Source organism: Lepisosteus platostomus, chromosome 6 (assembly GCF_059453375.1).
Source record: "Lepisosteus platostomus isolate fLepPlt1 chromosome 6, fLepPlt1.hap1, whole genome shotgun sequence".
Taxonomy (NCBI): domain Eukaryota; kingdom Metazoa; phylum Chordata; class Actinopteri; order Semionotiformes; family Lepisosteidae; genus Lepisosteus; species Lepisosteus platostomus.
The window spans coordinates 4978543-5001728 of NC_142616.1; the positions used below are offsets into that span (position 1 = coordinate 4978543).

The 23186-nt window shown below is 43.6% G+C and overlaps 1 protein-coding gene and 1 long non-coding RNA gene across 2 annotated transcripts in view; one reads left to right on the top strand and one right to left on the bottom strand.

Moving 5' to 3' along the window:
* Window positions 1-23186, top strand: part of LOC148659697 (uncharacterized) — a 52238-nt gene that overhangs the window by 15898 nt on the left and 13154 nt on the right. The gene's annotated exons all lie outside the window — the stretch shown is intronic.
* Window positions 329-10920, bottom strand: LOC148659699 (transmembrane protease serine 9-like). The gene is made up of 9 exons (XM_088637418.1): window positions 10791-10920; window positions 7652-7814; window positions 7085-7356; window positions 6466-6626; window positions 5660-5981; window positions 5095-5263; window positions 3886-4142; window positions 3579-3676; window positions 329-2682 (listed from the first exon to the last, which is right to left on the bottom strand). Exons 1-9 carry the CDS (start codon window positions 10843-10845, stop codon window positions 2386-2388), a joined length of 1794 nt encoding a protein of 597 aa, XP_088493544.1. The 5' UTR covers window positions 10846-10920; the 3' UTR covers window positions 329-2385.

Here is a 23186-nt window from a genome sequence, read left to right on the forward strand (position 1 = left end):
GAGTATCACTAAGGATACCAGTCATCCTGGTTTCTCGTTTTCTCCCCCCTGCCCTCTGGTAAGTGTTACAGGAGAGCAAAGGCACGACTGTCCAGAGACAGCTTCTTCCCACAAGCTCTACAAGCTCTCAGATTACTCAACGCTATCCCTACCGACAGCTCGCGCTGAGGTTGTTTCTCTAAAATCTCTGTTATTTAACTTGTTGTTGTTGGTGCCCCTGTTCTGTGTTAATGTTTCTGATGTTTCCTTAATGTCTTTGAAAAATAAGATAATGGCAGATAATGGGAACAAGAAGCAAGAACAGAGGCTGGTGGAGAGAGAACAGATGGCTGATGCAACAAGGTCGATTTTTATTAAGTGCTGTTCAGTTACTTTCCTCCTACAGAGCACAGAGGACAGTGAAAGTGAGAGACGTCCAGAGCAGGACAGGAGGAGCCTTCATCATCGTGGCATGATACAGGAACCCCATGAGAGAGAAACAGACCAGACCAGGGACAAAAAAGGCCGGGGGGAGACAGGACATGTGGTATAGGTGTAGCTCGGTTTACAGAGGGCTAAAACGGTTATGAATTAGTACATCACGAGTCATTTAGTTATTTAGTTCCAGGCAAGAAAGCATTAGATCTATGCTGCATGTAGAGCTGCAAGAAAAAACACGCATTAAATGATAGGAGCAAGAGGCCAGCAGGTTAACAACATTAGACCATGTTCATATTTCATTGTTTAGCCATTCGGAGTGAAATCAATGTAACAGGGTATTGCTCTTTGCTCACTAATCCGTTTGCATGGAAAAAAAAAAGATTCCAGCTTCCGGCACTGACGCGCGGACTCACACTCACTGAAACAGCGACGGAGACGGAGAAGCCGGCGTGGCGCCGCCCAGCGAACGAGGAGCGACGCTTCGCTGTTCTTTTTTTAAAAAAAATGATTAAATGTATAAAGAATTTAGAAATATAAATAGAAACGACGCTTCACTGTTTCCCCGGACGTCGACATGAATTTGATGTGTATTACAAGCGATAAAGCTTAGGTGCCAAAACCCAGGGCGAAGGTGAAAACGCGCTCGTGTCGCCCTGATGTGAACTGACGGGTAGGGAAGAGAATTCCGGAGAGAGAGAGAGAGAGAGAGAGAGAGAGAGAGAGAGAGAGAGAGAGAGAGAGAGAGAGAGAGAGAGAGAGAGAGAGTTTTCCCTGCAAACGGATTAGTGAGCAAAGAGGCAATACCCTGTTACATTGATTTCACTCCGAATGGCTCCGATACTAACCAGCCTCAGGACAGCACTGCTAGAGCACCACAACCCAGACTCAACCACATCACAGCACAGATCAAACAGCAATATCTCACACACTGGGACACACACACACAAACACAACATAAACTGGAATGCTACAGAACCTTAAACAGACAATACACACTAGCTGAATATTTGACCAAAATAAAAAATAACAAAGAGAAACAGACCTTGACGAAGTACAGGCTCAGTGACCACAGCCTGGCCATAGAAACTGGGCGACACAGGCAGACCTGGCTGCCCAGAGAGGACAGGCTGTGCTCCCACTGCCAGCGGGGAGAAATAGAGACAGAGGTGCACTTCCTACTGCACTGTGACAGATACTCTGGGATTAGAGAAACATTCTTCCCGAAATTCAGAAATCTAATCCCAGAGTTCCCACACCTGCCAAAACCACAACAGGTCCCAATCCTACTGGGAGAGGGAGGAGGGAACTCAGTTGATCTGGCAGCCCAGTATGTGATCTCCTGTCACAGCCTGAGGAACAGTGAGTCCGTCTCCCAATAATGCTCCAGCCGCCTACAGAATATGTCGATATTATATAATATGTCTTTGTTGTAAATGTCTGTAACATGTCTGTAGATTTTATTTTACTTCTATTTTTTGTTTTGTTCTATGTTAATTTTATTATTTTTATTTGCTTTGGCAACACTGATTGTACCCATCGGTCATGCTAATAAAGCACCTTGAATTGAATTGAATTGAATTGAGAGAGAGAGAGAGAGAGAGAGAGAGACTTCTGTGGGAGCTCATTGTGGGAGCGGTGTGCGGGCGAAGGGATTGTGGGAAAAAAAAATAACAGAAGTTAACAGTAGTGGTCGATGAAAGTGGGAGGTGGAAAAAAAACAGTTTTCTGTTCTGTGTAATTTGTTATGCTGAGATATATAGAGATTTTATTAAACCTTTCTGGCAAGAAAATGAGTAATCACATTCAGAGACGCTTGTCACAATTTGCCTAAATTGTGCTGCAGAGACCCAGCAGGGTTCAAAGCTGAAAAAGGAGCAGAAAACGTTCAGCATCATTTGTGGTCAGCAGCAGGGAGAGAGAAGTTCTTGTTTCAGGCGCTAGAGGTGTCCAGTGAGTGGACAGGGCTCAGGCTGTGGAGGTCCAGGCGGTCAGCAGGAGGGACAGGACAGCCAGCAGCAGGACAGTGTGTCCCAGGGAGGGGGCGCTACTGGGGGCGCGGGTGGTGGTGACCACGATGTTGCTGTTGATGAGGGGCAGGGTGGGGCCCACGTTGCTCTGCAGGAAACTCTGGTATCTGGACACCTTGGGGAACACCCCCTGATGGGAACGAGCCACAGGTCCTCCAGTGTTGTTCACTGCAACAATGCTGGCCTGAATCCAGACAGATCCCTGTTTACACACCAGGGGATCCCCTGACTCTCCCTGGACAGAGAGAAACAGAGAGAGAGAGGTTAATACAGACACACTGACTGGACACTCCAGTACATTAAGACTGCACTGAGAGAGAGGGGTTAATACAGACACACTGACTGGACACTCCAGTACATTAACACTGCACTGAGAGAGAGGGGGGTTCATACAGACACACTGACTGGACACTCCAGTACATTAACACTGCACTGAGAGAGAGGGGTTCATACACACACTGACTGGACACTCCAGTACATTAACACTGCACTGAGAGAGAGAGGGGTTAATACAGACACACTGACTGGACACACCAGTACATTAACACTGCACTGAGAGAGAGAGGGGTTAATACAGACACACTGACTGGACACTACAGTACATTAAAACTGCGCTGAGAGAGAGAGGGGTTAATACACACTGACTGGACACTCCAGTACATTAACACTGCACTGAGAGAGAGAGGGGTTAATACAGACACACTGACTGGACACTCCAGTACGTTAACACTGCACTGAGAGAGAGAGGGGTTCATACAGACACACTGACTGGACACTCCAGTACATTAACACTGCACTGAGAGAGAGGGGTTAATACAGACACACTGACTGGACACTCCAGTACATTAACACTGCACTGAGAGAGAGAGAGAGGTTAATACAGACACACTGACTGGAAACTCCAGTACATTAACACTGCACTGAGAGAGAGAGAGAGGTTAATACAGACACACTGACTGGGCACTGCAGTACAAGTAGAGCACGAGAAGGACTGAGGCTCTCAGTGACTAAACTGAAACAGTTACTGTCTTCATGAGTCCAGATAAAGTATTATCTGTATTCCAGATGAAGATACCAAAAATTAATTTCATAGAAGAATCAGAAGAATTCAGTGCCGGAATAAGTGGATACCTGCTGAAGGTCCAGCGGTCCAGTACAGAGGTTGTCACCTGAAGAGACGTTCATACACTTAGTGATTGCTGTGGACACTTCCTGGAAGGTGTTCTCACCTGACAGTAAAGGGACACACAAGGAACTTTAGAGATTGTGGGGGAAGATAAGACAACCTTGAGTGAAGTGTCGTGATCAGGGATGATAGCACTCTACACATAGACCTCAAGGAATCTGTGTGAAGCACCTTGACAACAGCACTGTCCACACTGGAGAGTCTGTGTCCCACACTGTGATCCTGGACCTTGAACTAACATCCCAGTCTCACCTATTCTAGTTGTGTTTCTCCAGCCAGTGATCCAACACTGAGTTCCTATGGGAAATGAGACTCTCTCCCCAGCCAGGCAGATGGGCAGGATATATTTTGTGAAGGAGACCTTGGTGACCAGTTTCAGGAGGGCGATGTTGGTGCCACCAAGCTGGCTGGTTTGAACACTCTGGATCCCCAGGGATCTCTCGTAGGGGCTTAAGACATTCTTCTTCAGTTTTCCCAGAACCACTTTCCATTCCCCGACAATCACCGGACTGGAGGGATATAGAGGAGGAAATACAGCTACACTTGACAGCACCACACGTCACCACTGAAGAGGAACTCACAGGGAAAGATAGATGACAGTAATCTCATTGACAATGTAAACCCTGTTGCATTGTCTGGATTTGTTATTGTGTTTAAATTAACATCATTGCTGTCACTTTCAGTTAAATTCATGAGCCTGAATTATACCCATTACTGTGTTGATGTGTAATTCAGTATTAGTATTAGCTCAGAGGATTGTCTAAATGTCTGACATTATTCCTGTGTCTCTGACTCGGGTCAAGGTTCTGATATGGACTCAAGGTGTAAGAACCTCCAGTCGCCTTTGTCCCAATATCTGAGCACAAGACTGATCCTGAGACTCTCTACCTGGGTTTTATTGTTACTGTGACTAATAGTGATTTCATTTATTACCAGTCCATGGAGTAGTACTGTTTCAACACCAGGGGTGAGTTGGAATCTACCTGAATAAAAAGGGCAGGTAAGGTTTCATCTGTACCTGGGTAGGATGGACAGGTGAGGTTTGGTCTCTACCTGGGTAAGAGGGACAGGTGGGGTTGGTCTGTATTTGGGTGAGAGGGACAGGTGGGGTTGGTCTGTACCTGGGTGAGAGGGACAGGTGAGGTTGGTCTGTACCTGGGGAAGAGGGACAGGTGAGGTTGGTCTGTACCTGGGTGAGAGGGACAGGTGAGGTTGGTCTGTACCTGGGTGAAAGGGACAGGTGAGGTTGGTCTGTACCTGGGTGAAAGGGACAGGTGAGGTTGCTCTGTACTTGGATGAGAGGGACAGGTGGGGTTGGTCTGTACCTGGGTGAGAGGGACAGGTGAGGTTGGTCTGTACCTGGGTGAAAGGGAAGGGTTTGGTTGGTCTGTACCTGGGTGAAAAGGACAGGTGAGGTTGCTCTGTACTTGGATGAGAGGGACAGGTTGGGTTGGTCTGTACCTGGGTAAGCACTGTGCAGCTGTCATCACCCAGTCCCCGGTAATGAGCGTCCCTCCACACACATGCCTCCCTTTCCAGTACAGATTGGCCATCCAGGGCCAGGACCCTTCTGCAACTGACTGACCCTTGAGTAGGCGTGGTTTGATTTTGGGCCTCCCACAGACTTGTACTGAAAAACACAGTGAGACAGCAGAGTCACCTCCAGTGGACTGGAGAGATTGCCCACATCCTGCATAGTGATGTCACATTATGGCTACATACTCAGACATTAGATCCTCATGGAGAATCAAATCTCTAATTCAGCACTTATAGGAAGATCATAATCCAAATAGCAATAAAAACATTTAGTGCTGGCTTACAAAATGCAATTACCAAGACACCTGGACCCATCTACCATTTACCAGCAGAGAGGAGGAGAGGATTACAGGAAAGCAGAGTACGTGAGACAGCAGGTAACTCCTTAATTGGCTATAATAATTAAAAGATAAGTGCTTTATGAGGATAACAATTCTGAATATTACACAGATGGTGTCTAATTCATAGAAACATGCACAGATTAACTCACTAGGGAGTTCACCAGAAATGGATACTGAAGTTGAAGCAGTAGAGGCAGCAGTGGTCACTGGTGGTGTAGTAGTAGAGGGGGCAGTGGTCTCTGGTAATGCAGTTGGCACATTACATGTGGAATTACTGCTGAAGACCTCAAACTCTGTCATGTCCGACCCAATTTGTTCTTTAATCCAGGACTTGTAATTGGACACTCCTGTATGAACCACTAAGTATCTGGGGCAATAGTTTCTAAAATTTACAACTCCAGCTTGAATCCATGTAGACTCATGTTTACACACCAGAGGACTCCCTAAGACGGGGATAGGGTAATATAGATCCTACAATGAGAAAGAGAAAAGGTTTAATATAGACATAATGATTGCCTGAAAACTTAAGTACATTAACAAGTGTTCTGAGAGACAGGGGTTAATACAGACACACAGACTGGACACTCCAGTACATTAACACTGCACTGAGAGAGAGGGGTTAATACAGACACACTGACTGGACACTCCAGTACATTAACACTGCACTGAGAGAGAGGGATTAAAACAGACAAACTGACTGGATACTCCAGTACATTAACACTGCACTGAGAGATAGAGAGGAGTTAATATAGACACACTGACTGGACACTACAGTACATTTACACTGCACTGAGAGAGAGGGGGGTTAATACAGACACACTGACAAGATGCTCTATTCCTGTTTCCCACATTATATAACAAAATACAGGCTTTGTTTTCTTCTATAATCCTTCTGTGTAGTTTGTGCCATGTGTGTATAATAAACCTAGCTATGTGTATAGTAAACTTCATTTACCGAACAGGATGATATGTTGGCCTGAATCACACCAGCACAGATCATCGATTCTGTTACATATGGAAAACTGTAGCGGTTATAGATCTGATCAACACACTCTTTGTTCTCAATGAGGGGCAGCTGGACCTGTTGTAGGGTCTGGTTCCCTGACAAGAATGTTGCTGAAAGACAAAACAAAAAGGTGGTTAGTGTCCTTCACTCAGTCAGTGACAGACTCTACCATTAGCTCTACAATGTGAGGATCCTGAGGTTTTACTCATCCTGGTTCAGAGCAACATCTCCACCTCCAATCAAGGATTCAGACACTCAGCAGTAAGGAATCGGCTGTGAAGGAGCAGTGTATTCATTCCTGTGTTACAGCTGTGGAGTCTGTGGAGTGAATGTGTGCAGCAGCAGTGTGCTGGTGTAGGGGCTGATGGAAAGTGACTGGGTGACTGATGACACGTATGACTTATGTCACCTCTGACCCCCTGTCCACTGGCAGAGATCAGTGCCCACAGGAAGCAGAGTCAGAGACAGGGGCTGCTGTAGGGAAAGTTTGTGAGAGGAGTAAATGAAGAAGAGTGTTATACAAAGGCTTTAACATGTGGAAAGACACAGGAGTGTTAGATTAACCTACTTCTGTCTGTCATGTTGCCCCAGCCGGTGAGCCAACAGCTGGTCCCATTGTGGAAGGAGCTGCAAGTGTCGGCCAGACAGATGGGCTGGATGTAGTCAGTGAAGTTCACAGGGCTGCTCAGCTTCATCAGGGCGATGTTATCATAAAAAAAATAGGAAGTGTAGGGGTGAAGAATGATCGTCTGGACCCCTCTGGACACTTGATGAGGATTCGAGCCCAGCTGTGTCTGTCTGCCCAGGTACACTGTCCACTGACTAGCAATTTTGCTGGTGCTGGAGAGAGAAGTCATCATTGTCAAAGGTCAGGTGTACTACAATGTGTAAACTCATTGCTGTTCCCTCTCTTTTTTCACCTGATAATACTTAATATCACACTTCCTTTAATTGGTGCTTTAACAAAAGTCAGCAGTTTCGCCCTAACCTAATCAAGTTTCAGAGCTGTCACTGTTGTCCTCACTAGTTATCGGTGTTATAGAGTATAAAGACTGACGATAGCTAAGGCCTAAAAATGCAATTCGTTAAATGTATCTCTGAAAATATATAGCGAAGATCCCTTTTACTTCCTTACCTATAAAAGCAAAATGCAGCTGTCAGCACCCACTCTCTGTTGATCAGTGAGCCTCCACACCAGTATTGACCATTTCTGTGCAGGCTGGCCTGCCAGGGCCAGGACCCCTCCTGGGCATAGTCTCCCTGCAGGACACTGGGATTCAGGGGCGCCTGGCCGCAGGCTGGAGAGACAAGAGACAGAGAAGAGAGACTGAGGGTGATCTGTCCATCTCCCATCCCAACTTCCCAAACACAGTGACTCTAAAACAGATAAATCTGTACAAAAAAAGATTCAGCTGCACATTCAACACTAGAGCTAAAAATAGAAAATTTAACTGTTGAGAATTATATCTGTTGTTTATTTTACACCTTCACTTAATGGAAAACACTGGAACATGACATCTGACATCTGCTAAGCTGATAAAAATAGAAAAATAAAAACAGCTATGAAGTAATGCAACAACGAATATGGAATTTTGATAGAGGTGACTCTTTAGATTTTCTGTACTTTATTGAATTTGCTTATTCAAATGTACAGACACTTTGAATGTACATTTTACCAGCCAAAGAAGATAGATGTCACGATCGTACACTCTTAAGGGCGCTCCGACTCTTTCACTTTGTTGTTGATTTTGTGCACCTGCCTCCTATCCAGCCCCCCTTATATAAGCCAGACTCTTACTATTCCTGGCTCAGCATTGGAAGTTCTGGAGTGGCCCAACAGCACAGGCTTCATCACGGCGTCCTGACCATCTTGGTCCGGGGCTCGAGCGCCTAGCCTCAGTAGCCCACTTTTATTCCCAGTCCCTGCACCGGATCCCATTCTGGTTTTGAAACCTTGTCCTGTCTTTGTCCTGTTTGAATTAACCGGCTCTGGAATTTTGGACTTCACCCTGGATTTCCCTTTGGACCCCCTTGGACTAGTTCGCCAGGACCACAGCCAATACATTTAACAAATAGTCCCTTGGGCATAATAAAGATTCTTTCTGTAGTAATAAAATACAATAAATAATATGTATACAGCATTGAGATTTGTAATAATATTACATATCACAGTATTTTAAATATTAAAATAATATTAATAACACAAATGAACCTCCAGACCACCAATCTTTAAAGGAATTTAAAGATGTCCTAAAACAGAAATCACAATTGAGGTTTTTACGTCTATATTTGCTTTTAAATACTAATTTTTAAAGCCACTATGTATATGTTTTTGCTACCCTTTTTTTCTTCTTAGTAGTTGATAAAATTATAGTTTTTATAATCATTTGGTTTCACCGAAGTTGTTGAAGAGCCTTGTCGCATAGTCCCAATTTTATTTTTTCATTTCATTTTCTGATGTAACACTGAATGGAATGTCTAATGTCTTGGTGATTGCATAATCTCCTCACAGTGGGCGGTATTCTTTTATAATCCTTGATGCGTGAAGAAGCACAAACCAAAAAACTTTGTGAAGCTGGAAATTTAGACTTCTGTTAACATATTTACTAAAGTCATCCGACTAAGTAAGCTCATTTTGTGAAACAGAAGTGAAAATGATTTAAAGCCAAAAGTGTATGTTAATACATTAATACAATTTCAATGTTAATACAATAATACAATTTCAAGAATTAAAGTCTAAAATAAAATGATCTGTTTGCTAGTTACTAGTTATACACAATTACTAAAAATTCTTTATCCTGTATGGAATTAAAAACAATACATTTTCTTTGCGTTACTGTACAGTATGATTAGTGCAGAAAAGCACAATTAACTAACATTTACTTTAATATTATTAAAATGTGATTTTTATGACACATGTCCACATGCAGCTGGATTAACTGCGCCACCTGGCAGTTTTACAGAGTTTTGCTGTCCAGCATCAGATTACTAAAGAAAAAAAGAAAACAGCGGTACCTTTTGGTTGTTGCTGTATACCACATGCCACCTTGTGCATTCTAAATGCCTACTTCTGTAGCAATATTCCCTCATTTTCATTCAGTCTTGCTATTAGATGTCATCCACTATCCACTTCTTAGAAGGAATTTTAATTTCAAAGCACACAAGTTTAATAACCTGATGTTATTTTCATTTTGTTTGAGAATACAGTAGTGGAAAGTTATTTAATACTTTCAAAAACTTAATGTCAAATCTCTCACTTCAAATTAATAGTATTTTTTACTGTATTATGTCACTTCTAGGGAGATAGCAAAGCAGTTAAACGTTTTCATAAAATAGACCCAAACTCAGGTATATAAACACCAGAAAACCAGCAAGCATCTGCATGAGCAAACAGCAAGCTGTTTGCAGCAAGCAAGTGTGGTACAATCAAACTTGGCCCACAGCATAATAGAGACCAGGCGAGGTTCAAAGCCAGGTAAACACAAAAGGACAGAGCCAAGAGAAATCCGAAATCCGAACTCAGAGCTGAGAGAAACAAGAAGACATCATACTAACACCAAGCACAAGGGGGAAATCCGATGTATGTAGGGTCCAGAATCCTGGAAGCAAACACGGAGAGAATGCAGAAACTTCATTGTGAAACTTGAAACTTAGTGAACTCTATGACAGATTTTCAGAGCACTGCCAGATCACAGCTTATGTAGGCTTGAACCACCTGAGGCGGCCATGGTGGAGAATTGCCTCCAGGTGGTACAAGACTCCTGTCAGATTAATTACCATGGCGACTGGCACTAAAAGACGGGTGGCTTGCTACTGTCTAAATACTAGTTCCGGACCATTTTTACCATGTGCCCTTCCATACATCTGTAGCGATGAACATGACTGTGAAATCATTAATGACAGACACTTGTCCAGAAGCTGTGTGAAGAACTGTTCTTCACAGTAAAAAGTGAAAGAAAAGATCTTAGGCTTAATGTTATGAGAGAAAAGTCCGATTTTTAATTTTGAAATAAAATCGCAAAAGAATTGAAGTTTAAAGCAGTTTCATCTGGGCTCTCTGATGTGAATCTCAAGAAGATCATTTAATGTTTTTAAAAAAACAGACCATTTTTACCAGACACACTTTAGATTCATCTCCTGTGTTATTCTTTTTTTAAAGGACTTCAGTTATTATCCACTTCTGTGGATAAACTGTGCTGATAAATTAGGATAGTAGTGCTCATCAGAGCACTGAGAGACACAGGACAGCCACTGGCCAGACAGACACAACCTACCTCTCACTGTCAGGATCAGAGCCGCCAACACGCAGAGACTGATGCCCACCGCCATGACTGCTAGTGTGTCAGTGTCCTGTCTCCAGCTTCTCCTTTCTCTCCTCTCTACCTCCGTCTGTCTCCTGCTCTGATATACACACCTGGAAAGACACACCTCGTGTCCCTCCCTCTCTCCCTCCCTCTGTTCTCATCCTCTGTTCTCTCTCTCTGTCTCTCTCTACATCTCTCCCTTCCTCTCTGTCCTCCTCTCCCTCAGGGTTTCACTGGGGATGTCCTGTTGACTTCAGTAATACTGCAGCTCAACTAATTTATAACAAAGAAAAAATCAGTAATAAACCCACACAACAGGACAGGAGACACAGTGAGAGAGAGAGTAGATCACAGAGAATCCCTCTGTAATAAACACACACAACAGGACAGGAGACACAGTGAGATAGAGGAGTGCACTTTAACTCTGACCCCACTGTGATTTACAACACTTGTACCTTGATATCACTTTTCTGGATTCCCAAACGATTGAATGTTGAAATACCCACAAGAACTGTCAGAGCTCTTCTTGCTCGTGGTCGATTTCTGTGACCCCTGTTAGCCATGGAAGAACCTGACTGCTTGATTCTGCAGAGGGGAGATTGACCAACAGTGTGAAAATGACTTTGGCAAAAGCCTCTCAGTGTCTCAGTTAATATCAGGTTCTGCTTACGTAAAAGCTTCATTTATACATTATGACAAGTGCAGGACTAAGCTGTTAATCCAGGGTTTCTCTGTCTTTTCCATCCCACAGCACTTACACTACACTAACCTAAAGCTTTTCTTGCTTTTTATGTCCATGGATCATGAAACTCTACATGTGATTCCCGATTTAACAGTCTTGCAGTGTGGTCTTTGTCTATCTGGAATATACAACATGACACTTTGGTTACTTCACAATTTAATATATTGTAACGCTTACGGCCGACAGGCACTGTGTAAGAGCCGGCGTACCAGAGCAGGTGATGTCACCGCCCTTCCCTGTGATAGCAGGACTACAGCTACTGGGCTGTAGAGAGATCTCTCTTTAGCTCACGGGGCTGGGTCGCTGCAGAGAGACGCGGGAGTCCCGGGTTCGAGCCTCAGTCGGGATGGGGCCGACCTAATGCGGCAAGGGCGCCCGCCTGAGCTCGCGTTGCGTTACAATATAGTTCCCAATATCTGAATTATTAATTTCTCTCTCACATGTAAGTTCTGCAGGAGGTGTAGTGGGAAATTTTACAACAGAACTTCCATGAATGCTGTAGTCCAAAACAGGACAGAAGACACAGAGAGAGAGAGGAGATCACAAAGAAGCCCTCAATAATACACACAAACACAACAGGACAGGAGACACAGTGAGAGAGAGGAGATCACAGAGAATCCCTCAGTAATAAACACACAAACAGGACAGGGGACACAGTGAGAGAGAGAGGAGATCACAGAGAATCCCTCAGTAATAAACACACACAACAGGACAGGAGACACAGTGAGAGAGAGGAGATCACAGAGAATCCCTCAGTAATAAACACACAAACAGGACAGGGGACACAGTGAGAGAGAGAGGAGATCACAGAGAATCCCTCAGTAATAAACACACACAACAGGACAGGAGACACAGTGAGAGAGGGAAGTGTGCTTTAACTATGATCTCATGGTGATTTACTACACATTAACCTTGATATCACAGTTCTGGATTTAATATCAACACAATAATTACAGTGTGTGAGCTATCTGTGATTGATCAAAAGGTTTTATGTGCAGAAATGTGGTTTCATGGTACAGAAATTCAGGGAAGTCTTATTTGCAGTGGTGCATCACAGGAACTTGTTTTTGCTGTTTTGTGGCTCTGCAGGTAGTTTCCATCAGAAGCTCTTAACCTCACAGGTTGTTTTCTATTACTTGAAATAAGAAGTCTTCCCCTTTACGAACTGACAGGATTAGTTCTGCAATAGATGAGAAAATATTGAAATACCCACAAGAATGGACAGAACTCTTCTTGCTCACAGTCAATTTCTCATAGCCCTGTTAGCCATGGAAGAATCTTATGTAGAAGTCTGACCCTGACACAAGATCATTTCTGACCTGGGTTGAGTGCATTTTAAACACTCCCCTGTTGTGTGTGACATTTCAGAAGTAACTGCAAGGAAGGGATGACATCTCCTGGAATAGCCACTGTCCTACGAACTGAATTATTTTCTACAGTCATAACGGTGTACATAGGCAATGGTCACTTCTAAACACTCATTCATGGTAATAACACAGGGTCACCAGAGCTGTACTCAGACTATAAAACCTTCCCGCAAAACTGCTTGTGCTCGGAGCTCTATGGGGGAGACACCTGGTGTGTCTCCTTTGGGATTCTCCAGAAATGGCCTATTCCAGCACAAATTAAAACTCATTTTAAACCCTCACTGAAGAGCGCTGTGGCTTCTTACATGTCTACAATCCGCTGGAAGATCTTCATGTTTCTGTGGTGTAAGTGTGCTGTGGGATGGAAAAGGCTGAGAAACACTGGATGAACAGAGACTCTGTAGCAGCTTAGTCCTGCACTTGTCGCAATGTATAAATGAAACATTTGCATGAGTAGAAAATGGTATTAACAGTGAAAAACTGTCTTTGTCAAACTCATTTTCATACTGTGGCTCAATATATCCTCTGCAGAATCAGGAAGGCTCTCAGAAATTGACTGTGAGCAAGAAGAGTTCTGACTGTTCTTGTGGGTATTTCAATATTTTCTCATCTATTGCAGAACTAATCCACAGAAATTGACTGTGAGCAGGAAGAAAGGAAGAAAAAACATTCTCAGGAATAGTCACCAATGTCTCCTAATCCTTCACTTGTGCATATCAAGTTCTCCTGTTGTTAATGTTTCATTTCTAGATTGTAAAAATCGCAGGACTGTTCATCCATTTTTTCTCAGCCTTTTCCATCTCACGACACACTTACTCCGCTCTTCAGTGAGGGTTTAAAATGAGTTTCAAATCAGCTCCACCTGATTCTGAGCCACAGCTACAACACAGCCACACTGCAGCCCCGGGCAACACCTCCACAACACCTGACAACACCGGATCACACAGCGGTTTGTAAAACCCACTTCAAATGCACAAAATGAGATCATTATCAATCAGAAATGGAAACTGGACACGGGCAGACCTGGCTGCCCAGAGAGGACAACAGGCTCAGTGACCACAGCCTGGCCAAAGAAACTGGACACAGGCAGACCTGGCTGTCAATAGAGGACAGGCTCAGTGACCACAGCCTGGACATAGAAACTGGACACAGGCAGACCTGGCTTCCCAGATAGGACAGGCTCAGTGACCACAGCCTGGCCATAGAAACTGGACACAGGCAGACCTGGCTGCACAGAGAGGACAGGCTCAGAGACACAGCCTGGCCATAGAAACTGGACACAGGGAGACCTGGCTGCCCAGAGAGGACAGGCTGTGCTCCCACTGCCAGCGGGGAGAAAGAGAGACAGAGGTGCACTTCCTACTGCACTGTGACAAATATTCTGGGATTAGACAAACATTTTTCCCCAAATTTACAAATCTTATATCAGAACCCCCACACCTGCCAGAACAGCTCCCAATCCTACTGGGAGAGTTCAGGTGAACTGGCAGCCCAGTATGTGATCTCCTGTCACAGACTGAGAAACAGTGAGCCTGTCTCTCAATAATTCTCCATATGTCTGTATGTAAATGTATTATGATGTCTCTGTTTAGTAAATGTCTGCAGATCTTATGTTAACTGTATATGCTTTGGCAACACTGATTTATTCTTTGGCCATGTCAGTAAAACTTCTTGAATTGAATTGAGAGAGAAGATCACAGAGAATCAGTAATAAACACATACAACAGGACAGGAGACACAGTCAGAGAGGGAAGTGTGCTTTAACTATGATCTCATGGTGATTTACTACAAATTAACCTTGATATCACAGTTCTGGATTTTATATCAACACAATAATTATAGTGTGTGAGCTATCTGTGATTGATCAAAAGGTTTTATGTGCAGAAATGTGGTTTCATGGTACAGAAATTCAAGGAAGTCTTATTTGGAGTGGTGCATCACAGGAACTTGTTTTTGCTGTTTTGTGGCTCTGCAGGTAGTTTCCATCAGAAGCTCTTAACCTCACAGGTTGTTTTCTATTATTTGAAATAAGAAGTCTTCCCCTTTACGAACTGACAGGATTAGTTCTGCAATAGATGAGAGAATATTCAGAACTCTTCTTGTTCACAGTCAATTTCTGAGAGCCTTCTCGATTCTACAGAGGATATATTGATCCACAGTTTGAAACTGAGTTTGACAAAGCCAGTTTTTCACAGTTAATACCAATTTCTACTCATGTAAATGTTTCATTTATACATTGCGACAAGTGCAGGACTAAGCTGCTACAGAGTCTCTGTTCATCCTTTTCCATCCCACAGCACACTTACACCACAGAAACATGAAGATCTTCCAGCAGATTGTAGACATGTAAGAAGCCACAGCGCTCTTCAGTGAGGGTTTAAAATGAGTTTTAATTTGTGCTGGATTAGGCCATTTCTGGAGAATCCCAAAGGAGACACACCAGGTGTCTCCCCCATAGAGCTCCGAGCACAAGCAGTTTTGCGGGAAGGTTTTATAGTCTGAGCACAGCTCTGGTGACCCTGTGTTATTACCATGAATGAGTGTTTAGAAGTGACCATTGCCTATGTACACTGTTATGACTGTAGAAAATGATTCAGTTCTTAGGACAGTGGCTATTCCAGGAGATGTCATCCCTTCCTTGCAGTTACTTCTGAAATGTCACACACAACAGGGGGATGTTTAAAATGCACTCAAACCCATTCAGAAATGACTCAGGCCAGGGTCGGACTTCTACAACGTTATGTCTTGGGATCCTGAAACAGTGAAGTGTCTCTACATGTGACTCCCGAGTGAACAGTCTCGCAGTGTGGCCTGTGTTACTCCACAGCGCAAACCTACAGCGACTGTATCTGATGTCTTGATTGCTTTCTCACAGGCCTCCCTGCCGGGTCTGTCTCTGGGCTCAAGACTGGTGGGTTAAGGGTTAAAGACACTGCTGTTGGTCCTTGAGTGAGGTACTTCAGTCCAGTGGCTCCAGTTCACCCAGCTGTGATGACAGGAACCATTGGACTTTTTTAGAAAAGTGGATTTACTGTACAAATGCACGTTCATACCTCTCTTTAATCCACAGTTGTGACCAAGATACACTGCTCAGGGGGACTGACCTACAGTAAATGCCTAGGACTTTTGGCAAGTGTTAAGATGTGCAAGTTAACATTCATGCTTTGGTGCAGTAGGTATCACCTTCCAGCCCTTAAGAACATAGAGAACATTTAATGACGGAGCTTAACCCTCCTTTTCCTGTAAAACGTCTTCCTTGTGAGCTTTCATCATTCATAGGTAGATCTTATTATTTTCATGATTGTTTTGAGGCGGAGGGGGAGCTCTGTGATGAGCTGGTGTCTTGATCCCTGTTCACCTCACACTGAAGAAGACCAGGATCAACCCTGCTCTGCTTGGGTGCAATCTTCCTCCCAGTTGATATAATTAATTACTGTACTTTTCTTTACATCAAGCTTATTCTCTTTCAGGAAATGATTTTCCTGTATATTCATCACTATGGCTGCAGTTCTTTTACACATCAGATGCACTGTGTTTGGCAGCAAGCCTCAAAATAATAATAATAATAATAATAAACTTTATTTTATATAGCGCCTTTAAAGGTGGCTTCTCAAAGCGCTGTACAGAAAGACAACAGCAACAACCGCAATTAAAAATAAATAATTAAAAGATATACAAGATAAACATGGTGACAATACACAGAGGTGACAGTAGATAGTGGTACTAAGTACAACAGGAGACGAGAGGTAAAGAACAGAATCAGTTCAATAAAGGCTCTTCTAAAGAAGGGGGTTTTGAGTCTGGATTTGAAGGAGTTTAGAGAAGGTGACTCTCTGATATCCTTGGGGAGAGAGTTCCAGAGCTTGGGGGCATAACAGGAGAAGGCCCTGTCACATATACAATGTAGACGGGCCTGGGGGACAGATAGGAGAGCAGAATTTGAAGTGCGGAGGTTGCGAGGTGGGGAGTAGGGCGATAATAGTTCAGACAGGTGCTGAGGTGCCAAGCCATGCAGAGCCTTATAGGTGAGCATGAGGATTTTAAAGTCTACACGGAATTTGACCGGAAGCCAGTGCAAGGACTTCAGGACAGGAGTAATGTGATCATTTGCACTAGACCTGGTCAGGATTCTGGCTGCTGAGTTTTGGACATACTGCAGTTTGTTCAGAGTAGATTTAAATACCCCAGCGAGTAGAGCATTACAGTAGTCAATTCGAGAGAACACAAATGTGTTGATCAGCTTTTCAGCCACAGTTAGTGATAGCATAGGGTGTAGTCTAGCAATATTTCTAAGGTGACACAAATGATGTTTGTGAGAAGGGCCTGTCACCCATACAATGTAGACGGGCTTGGAGGACAGATAGGAGACCAGACTTAGAAGAGCAAAGGGGAGTAGAGCAATAATAGCTCAGACAGGTACTGAGGTGCCATGCAGAACCTTATAGGTGAGCTTGAGGAAAAACCTCATTGATCGCCCTGCAGCTCAGCACTGGCAGCCCCTTTGGAGCTCAGGAGTGTGAGTCTGGCCACTACCTGGAAGGGAGACTCCTGGGAAAGCTAAGGCTGCTGCTGGAAGAGGTGTTAGTGGGGCCAGTAGGGGGCAGTCACCGTGCGGTCTCTCTGGTCCGAATGCCCCAGTATAGTGACGGGGACACTCTACTGTAAAAAGGCGCCGTCCTTCAGATGAGACATAAAACCGAGGTCCTGACTCTCTGTGGTCATTAAAAATCCCCACTGAGAGCTGGTTGAGCAGACTAGAGCATCATCCAGGTGGGGGGACACATTGGTGGTGGAGGGGAGTCCCCTTTACCTGTAAAGTGCTTTGAGTGGAGTGTCCAGAAAGGTGCTATATAAGTGTAAGCAATTCTTCTTCTTCTTGAACGTTGAAAAACAGTGATCTTTTACATATATGGATTCATTGCTCGGTGTACTTAGACTGTCAGATGTTTAGATTGGTTTTTGTGCACATCAGCAGTCTGCAGCCAACACTCTCCATCAGCTTGCCTTGGGCATTGCCTCACCCCCGATCACATGGCTGCTGAGCAATGCATGTCCTGGGATGGTTGACTTTTCCCAGGGGCTAATAATCCCACATCAGTGGCTCTGTCACATCATCAATGCAGGGAGTCTGCCCATGTTGTGACGTTACAGAGGACTCTCTGAGGACATCTCCTCAGGGTCAGTCTCCGCCTTCTGTTCTGTGTGTTTCTGTGCTTTTAAATGTTGGGCTGTTGAGTGTGGTCCCAGGGTAAATTTAGGCAAAATGGGTTCCTTTTGTCAGTGTCCTGTACACCAGGTAGATTTAATGTAGTTATACTCATTCACCCTTTGGAATTTCTTGTATTAACTCTTTCTTGTAGTTTGGACACCTGATTTCTACTTTTCTTTATCTCTTTCATCTGTACCAATAAACTCATCATGTTATTACAAATAAGTTGTTAGAGAATAGGGTGGGGAACTGAAATAGTTAAAAAAGCGCCAAATGTCATCAGTTATACCTTTGAAGCAAGAGATTTCTTTATTCTCTGTCACAGTTCTGGCAAAGGAGTAATCCGAGGCACACCAGGCCAAATAAATTTTTATTAACAAGCCAGTGACACCAAATTAAATGATTCACATGATACCCAATCTCACATGTATATAACATTAAACAAAACAGTCTGTGTCAGAGGCCTACATTCTCAAGACCCAGAAAACTCAGACTGCTAATCCAGTAATCTGAAATCGTATACAATGTCTAATCAGTCCAACAGGAGAAACAATCTAACATCCTAAACGATCAGACTACAACTTAATGATCAATCTCTCTTCCTGTAAACTAAGATGCCCCAGAGTGAAGGGGGTTCTGCCTTTTCTAAAAATATATCACCAAATAAGAGAGAATGTCTTTAGCCTGGGGATTCCACAGATTAGGAAATCCAATTTATTTTTTAAATAAAAGGAGACCAAAGGAAGGAAGGCGAGCCTTCTTAATCGAGTCTCCAGTGATTTAGGTAGACTCTGGTCTCCGTGACTGATCTGCACAAGGTCCTCTTGTCTGTCATGTTTCTTCTGCCTTTTTCCTCTCTCTTCCTCTTTCTCTGTTCCCTCTCTTGCCTCCTCTCTCCTGTGTCTTCTTATGATGTCCTATTGTGCGTGGAATATTTCTTCTATCCAGATTAACTCACCAGAACATGTGTGATTACCGGTTCTGCTCGCTTGCCTGTAGCCGGGACAGCAATTCCATTGTTTTTATATTTCATGACACTGCCCTCCACCTCCTCCCTTTCCTCAGCCGTGACGATATTCCGTTTTAAATGCAATTTCCCACACGGGATCAATAGAGTATCTATCTCTACCATCTAAATGCTAGAATTGTCTACCTTTTTAAAGAGGAGTAAGTGACAATAATGGTAAATTTCTAGACAATTAAAGAGAAAAGGCTGATGTATTTACTCTCAGATATTTGCTAATGAACATGCTTTTTATTTGCTAATGAACATTTTCTTTTATTAAAACTTCATCAGCATGGAATAAGAAGAAGTGTTTGAGGTACTAGAAGCTCTTGGGGTTAGTCAATTAATAAATCCCCAGGACCTGATAGTATCTTTCCAACTGTACTCAAGGAAATGGGAGATGTTATTCAGAACCCACTGGCTTCTCTCTCCCAACAATTGCTCAAGATCGGAAATTTGCTAGTGCATCGCATATAGTTAGTGGGGCCAGCAGGGGGTGCTCACCCTGTGGTCCATGTGGGTCCTAATGCCCCAGTATAGTGACGGGGACACTCTACTGTAAACAGGCGCCGTCCTTCGGATGAGATGTAAAACCGAGGTCCTGACTCTCTGTGGTCATTAAAAATCCCAGGGCGTCTCTTGAAAAGAGTAGGGGTATCACCCCGGTGTTCTGGCCAAATTTCCCCCTGGTCTTTACCCATCATGGCCTCCTAATAACCCCCCTCTCTGAACTGGCTTCATTACTCTGCTCTCCTCCCCACTGATAGCTGGTGTGTGGTGAGCGTTCTGGTGTACTATGGCTGCCTTCGCATCATCCAGGTGGGGTTGCACACTGGAGTGTCCAGAAAAGCGCTATATAAGTGTAAGCAATTATTATTATTATAATATACATGACGACAAATCTGACCCAAATAGCTAAAGACCACTAGGATCTAATACTACTACATGCAAGGTTATGGAAATGATTAAAAGAACTAAACCAGAGGATCACCTGTTTAGAAATACCATCCATAGGTAGGTCTTGCCTAACCAACTAATTAGAGTACTTTGAACTGACAACAACAGACATGGACAGACCGTGAGGCGTCGTGTTGAGATTTTCTGAAAGTTCCCTGTAAAAGATCAATTCTCAAATTGTGTTTCATCGGTACAGAGAAAAGCAGCGAGATGCTTTCGAAGACTGAAGAGGAAGGTCCTATGCTGACAGGCTGAAAGAACTGAACGTTTTTTTTAGTCCTCAACAAATGGGACCATGAAGGCACCTGATCCAAAGTATTTGAAATCATCAAAGACACCAGCAAGGTCACCCCAGCAGACTGAGACATCAACACCAACCAGAGGACACAAGTGGAACCCCCATGGAAGTGTATTTAAAGCTCTGTATTTAGAACTGGGGGCACTTCTTTACCCAAAGGGTTGTGGGAGGGTGGAACACGCTACCCAGCCATGTTGGCGCCACTTATATGTTGGCTTCATTCAACAAACAGCAGCTGGGCGAGATTCCTGGATCAATCATCTCCTCGGTACGACAGGAGACAGGCTGAAGAACTGCCTCTCAATTCTAATCTTTGTTCTGTTGTTTTCTTTAAGTGTGTCAATAAACCCATTTAAGTTAGTTTCTAATTATATAACAAATCACAGTTCTTATGCTGATTATACAATGATTGCTGGGAGGAATATACTGAATAATATATTTAATATGTGTTTTGATAGTAAATATATACAGTATATCCTATGGCTAGCAGTGTGTGTGATGCTGAACAGTGGTAGAGTTTTTTCCTATAGTTTAATTTTTCCTATAGTTTTCCTAGTCTTATAGTTTTTTGGCACCCCCTGGTGGTCATGCTGTTGTTACTACAGTCTGTAACTAGAATTGACCTGCAATGCATTGTAACAACTGTAACATGCCGTCGTGGAGAGGTCCTGTCCTCACATAACAACACAGAAAGAGGGATTTAAACCCTCCTAGAAAGTTCAAATGCCAGAAATTTCCTCCTGGAGCTATGTGGGTCAGATCTTGTATAGCTGGTTCCCAACCCCCATCTATGGGGAATCCTGTGTCTGCTGATTTTCGGTCTAATTGGAACCTTCATTAATCACGCTAATTAGTGCTCTCTAAATGAGCTGCCTACTTCTTCAGAGTTTTTGTGCATTCAGTACATAGAGTCTATTACAGCCGCATTGTCCCAAAAATTTCGCACACATACATTTATTTATGAGTCTCTTCTCAACAGAACAAGAATTTGTCCCCTTATTTCTGTCAAAACAGCACAGCTCACAGTAGGTGAGGGGCTCCTGATGTACAAACTCAGGTGGGAATGACACTGTGTCACCCACTCCCACACTGAGACACACTCTGTACAGTCCTAGTACAGGAGAACAGTCCTGTTAAAATAGGAGCTACAGTCCCAGTTCAGTAGAACAGCCCTGTTACAATAGGGGCTACAGTACCAGTACAGTACAACAGTCCTGTTACAAGAGGAGCTACAGTCCCAGTACAGTACAACAGTCTGTTACAATAGGAGCTACAGTCCCAGTACAGTAGACCAGTCCTTTTACAAAGGAACAAGTAATAGTTTTATTCCATGCTGAAAAGAGAAGAGAGAAAACACAATGTTTTGCTCAGTGACAATTCCAGTTGCCTTGTGGGAGGTTTGAATGAGCAGTATTTTGCCGTTACTTAAACCGACTGTGTAACGGAGGCTGGATGAATGACCTTGAGACGCCGGCGGTGTAGAGAGCAGAGTGTAGCTTTGGGAACAGACCACAAGAGGGCAGTGTAGAGAGACTCCAGAGACAAATACCATTTCCCAAACTAGCATCAAAATAAAAAAAACTGCAAAAAACAAAAGCAAAAGAAATGTGGTTTGATACGGAGTGCAAAAACATCAGAAAAGCACTATGAAAACTCTCAAATCGTAAACAGACAACCACACAACACAGATCTGCGCCTCAGCTACCGCGAAATGGTAAAACTTTACAAACACACACTGAAAAAGAAAAGAAACACATACATAAACAAACAACTCGCAGAAACTGAGGAGTCACTAAATCAGGACAGCTTCTGGGAGAAGTCCAAAACGGAACAATCTAGCAAACATACTTAGAAAATCTGCACCAAATGCTCCCAAATACAAATAAATCAGACCAAAACATCATTTATGAAAAACTCAAAAATGTTAGAATTTGCTATTAAAGACAACCAAAACCCCTTAGGTTCCCCAATCACTGAGCAGGAGGTACTGGACAAACTGGGCCCTCAGACCACACAAAGTCTGTGGCCAAGACGGAGTCAACTGCTGAGACACAGCAGCTCGAAGTTGCAACAAGCCCTGCTCAAACTCCTCAATCTCATCATGACAGCCGGATGTTTCCCCGAGGCCTGGAACCAAGGACTGATTACACCCATCTACAAGAGTGGAGACAGACTCGATCCCAACAACTACCGGGGCATCTGTGTGAACAGTAACCTGGGGAAGGTATTCTGCAGTACCCTAAATACACGAATACTGGCCTTCCTTACCAAACACAATGTCCTGAGCAAGAGTCAGATTGGCTTCTTACCAGATCACAGCACATCTGATCATATTTACACCCTACACACACTGATAGACAAATACGTCCACCAAAAAGAAAAAGGAAAAAATGTTGTCTGCTTTATCGATAACAAGAAAGCATTTGAATCGATTTGCCATGAAGGACTGTTTTATAAACTACTCCAAGGGGGTATAGGGGGTAAAGTGTACAACATAATTAAATCAATGTACTCAGAGAACAAATGTGCAGTGAAAATTGGAAACAAAAGGACAGAATTCTTCACCCAAGGCCGTGGGGAGAGACAGGGCTGCAGCCTGAGCCCAACACTGTTCAATATCTATATCAACGAATTAGCAGGAATGTTGGAGCAGTCTGAAGCTCCTGGTCTCACACTACATGACACAGAAATCAAGTTCCTGCTCTACGCAGACGACCTGGTCCTGCTGTCGCCCACAGAACAGGGACTGCAGCAGAGCCTGGCACTGCTGGAGCAGTACTGTCAGAC

Excerpts from the sequence above, each read along its gene's own strand:
- LOC148659699 (XM_088637418.1), bottom strand. The coding sequence starts at position 10,845 with ATGGCGGTGGGCATCAGTCTCTGCGTGTTGGCGGCTCTGATCCTGACA. Across the intron at positions 5,982-6,465 it reads CCAACATATCATCCTGTTCG|GATCTATATTACCCTATCCC; the intron begins GTAAATGAAGTT and ends TTCTCATTGTAG. Across the intron at positions 3,677-3,885 it reads GAGAAACACAACTAGAATAG|GTGAGAACACCTTCCAGGAA; the intron begins GTGAGACTGGGA and ends CTTTACTGTCAG.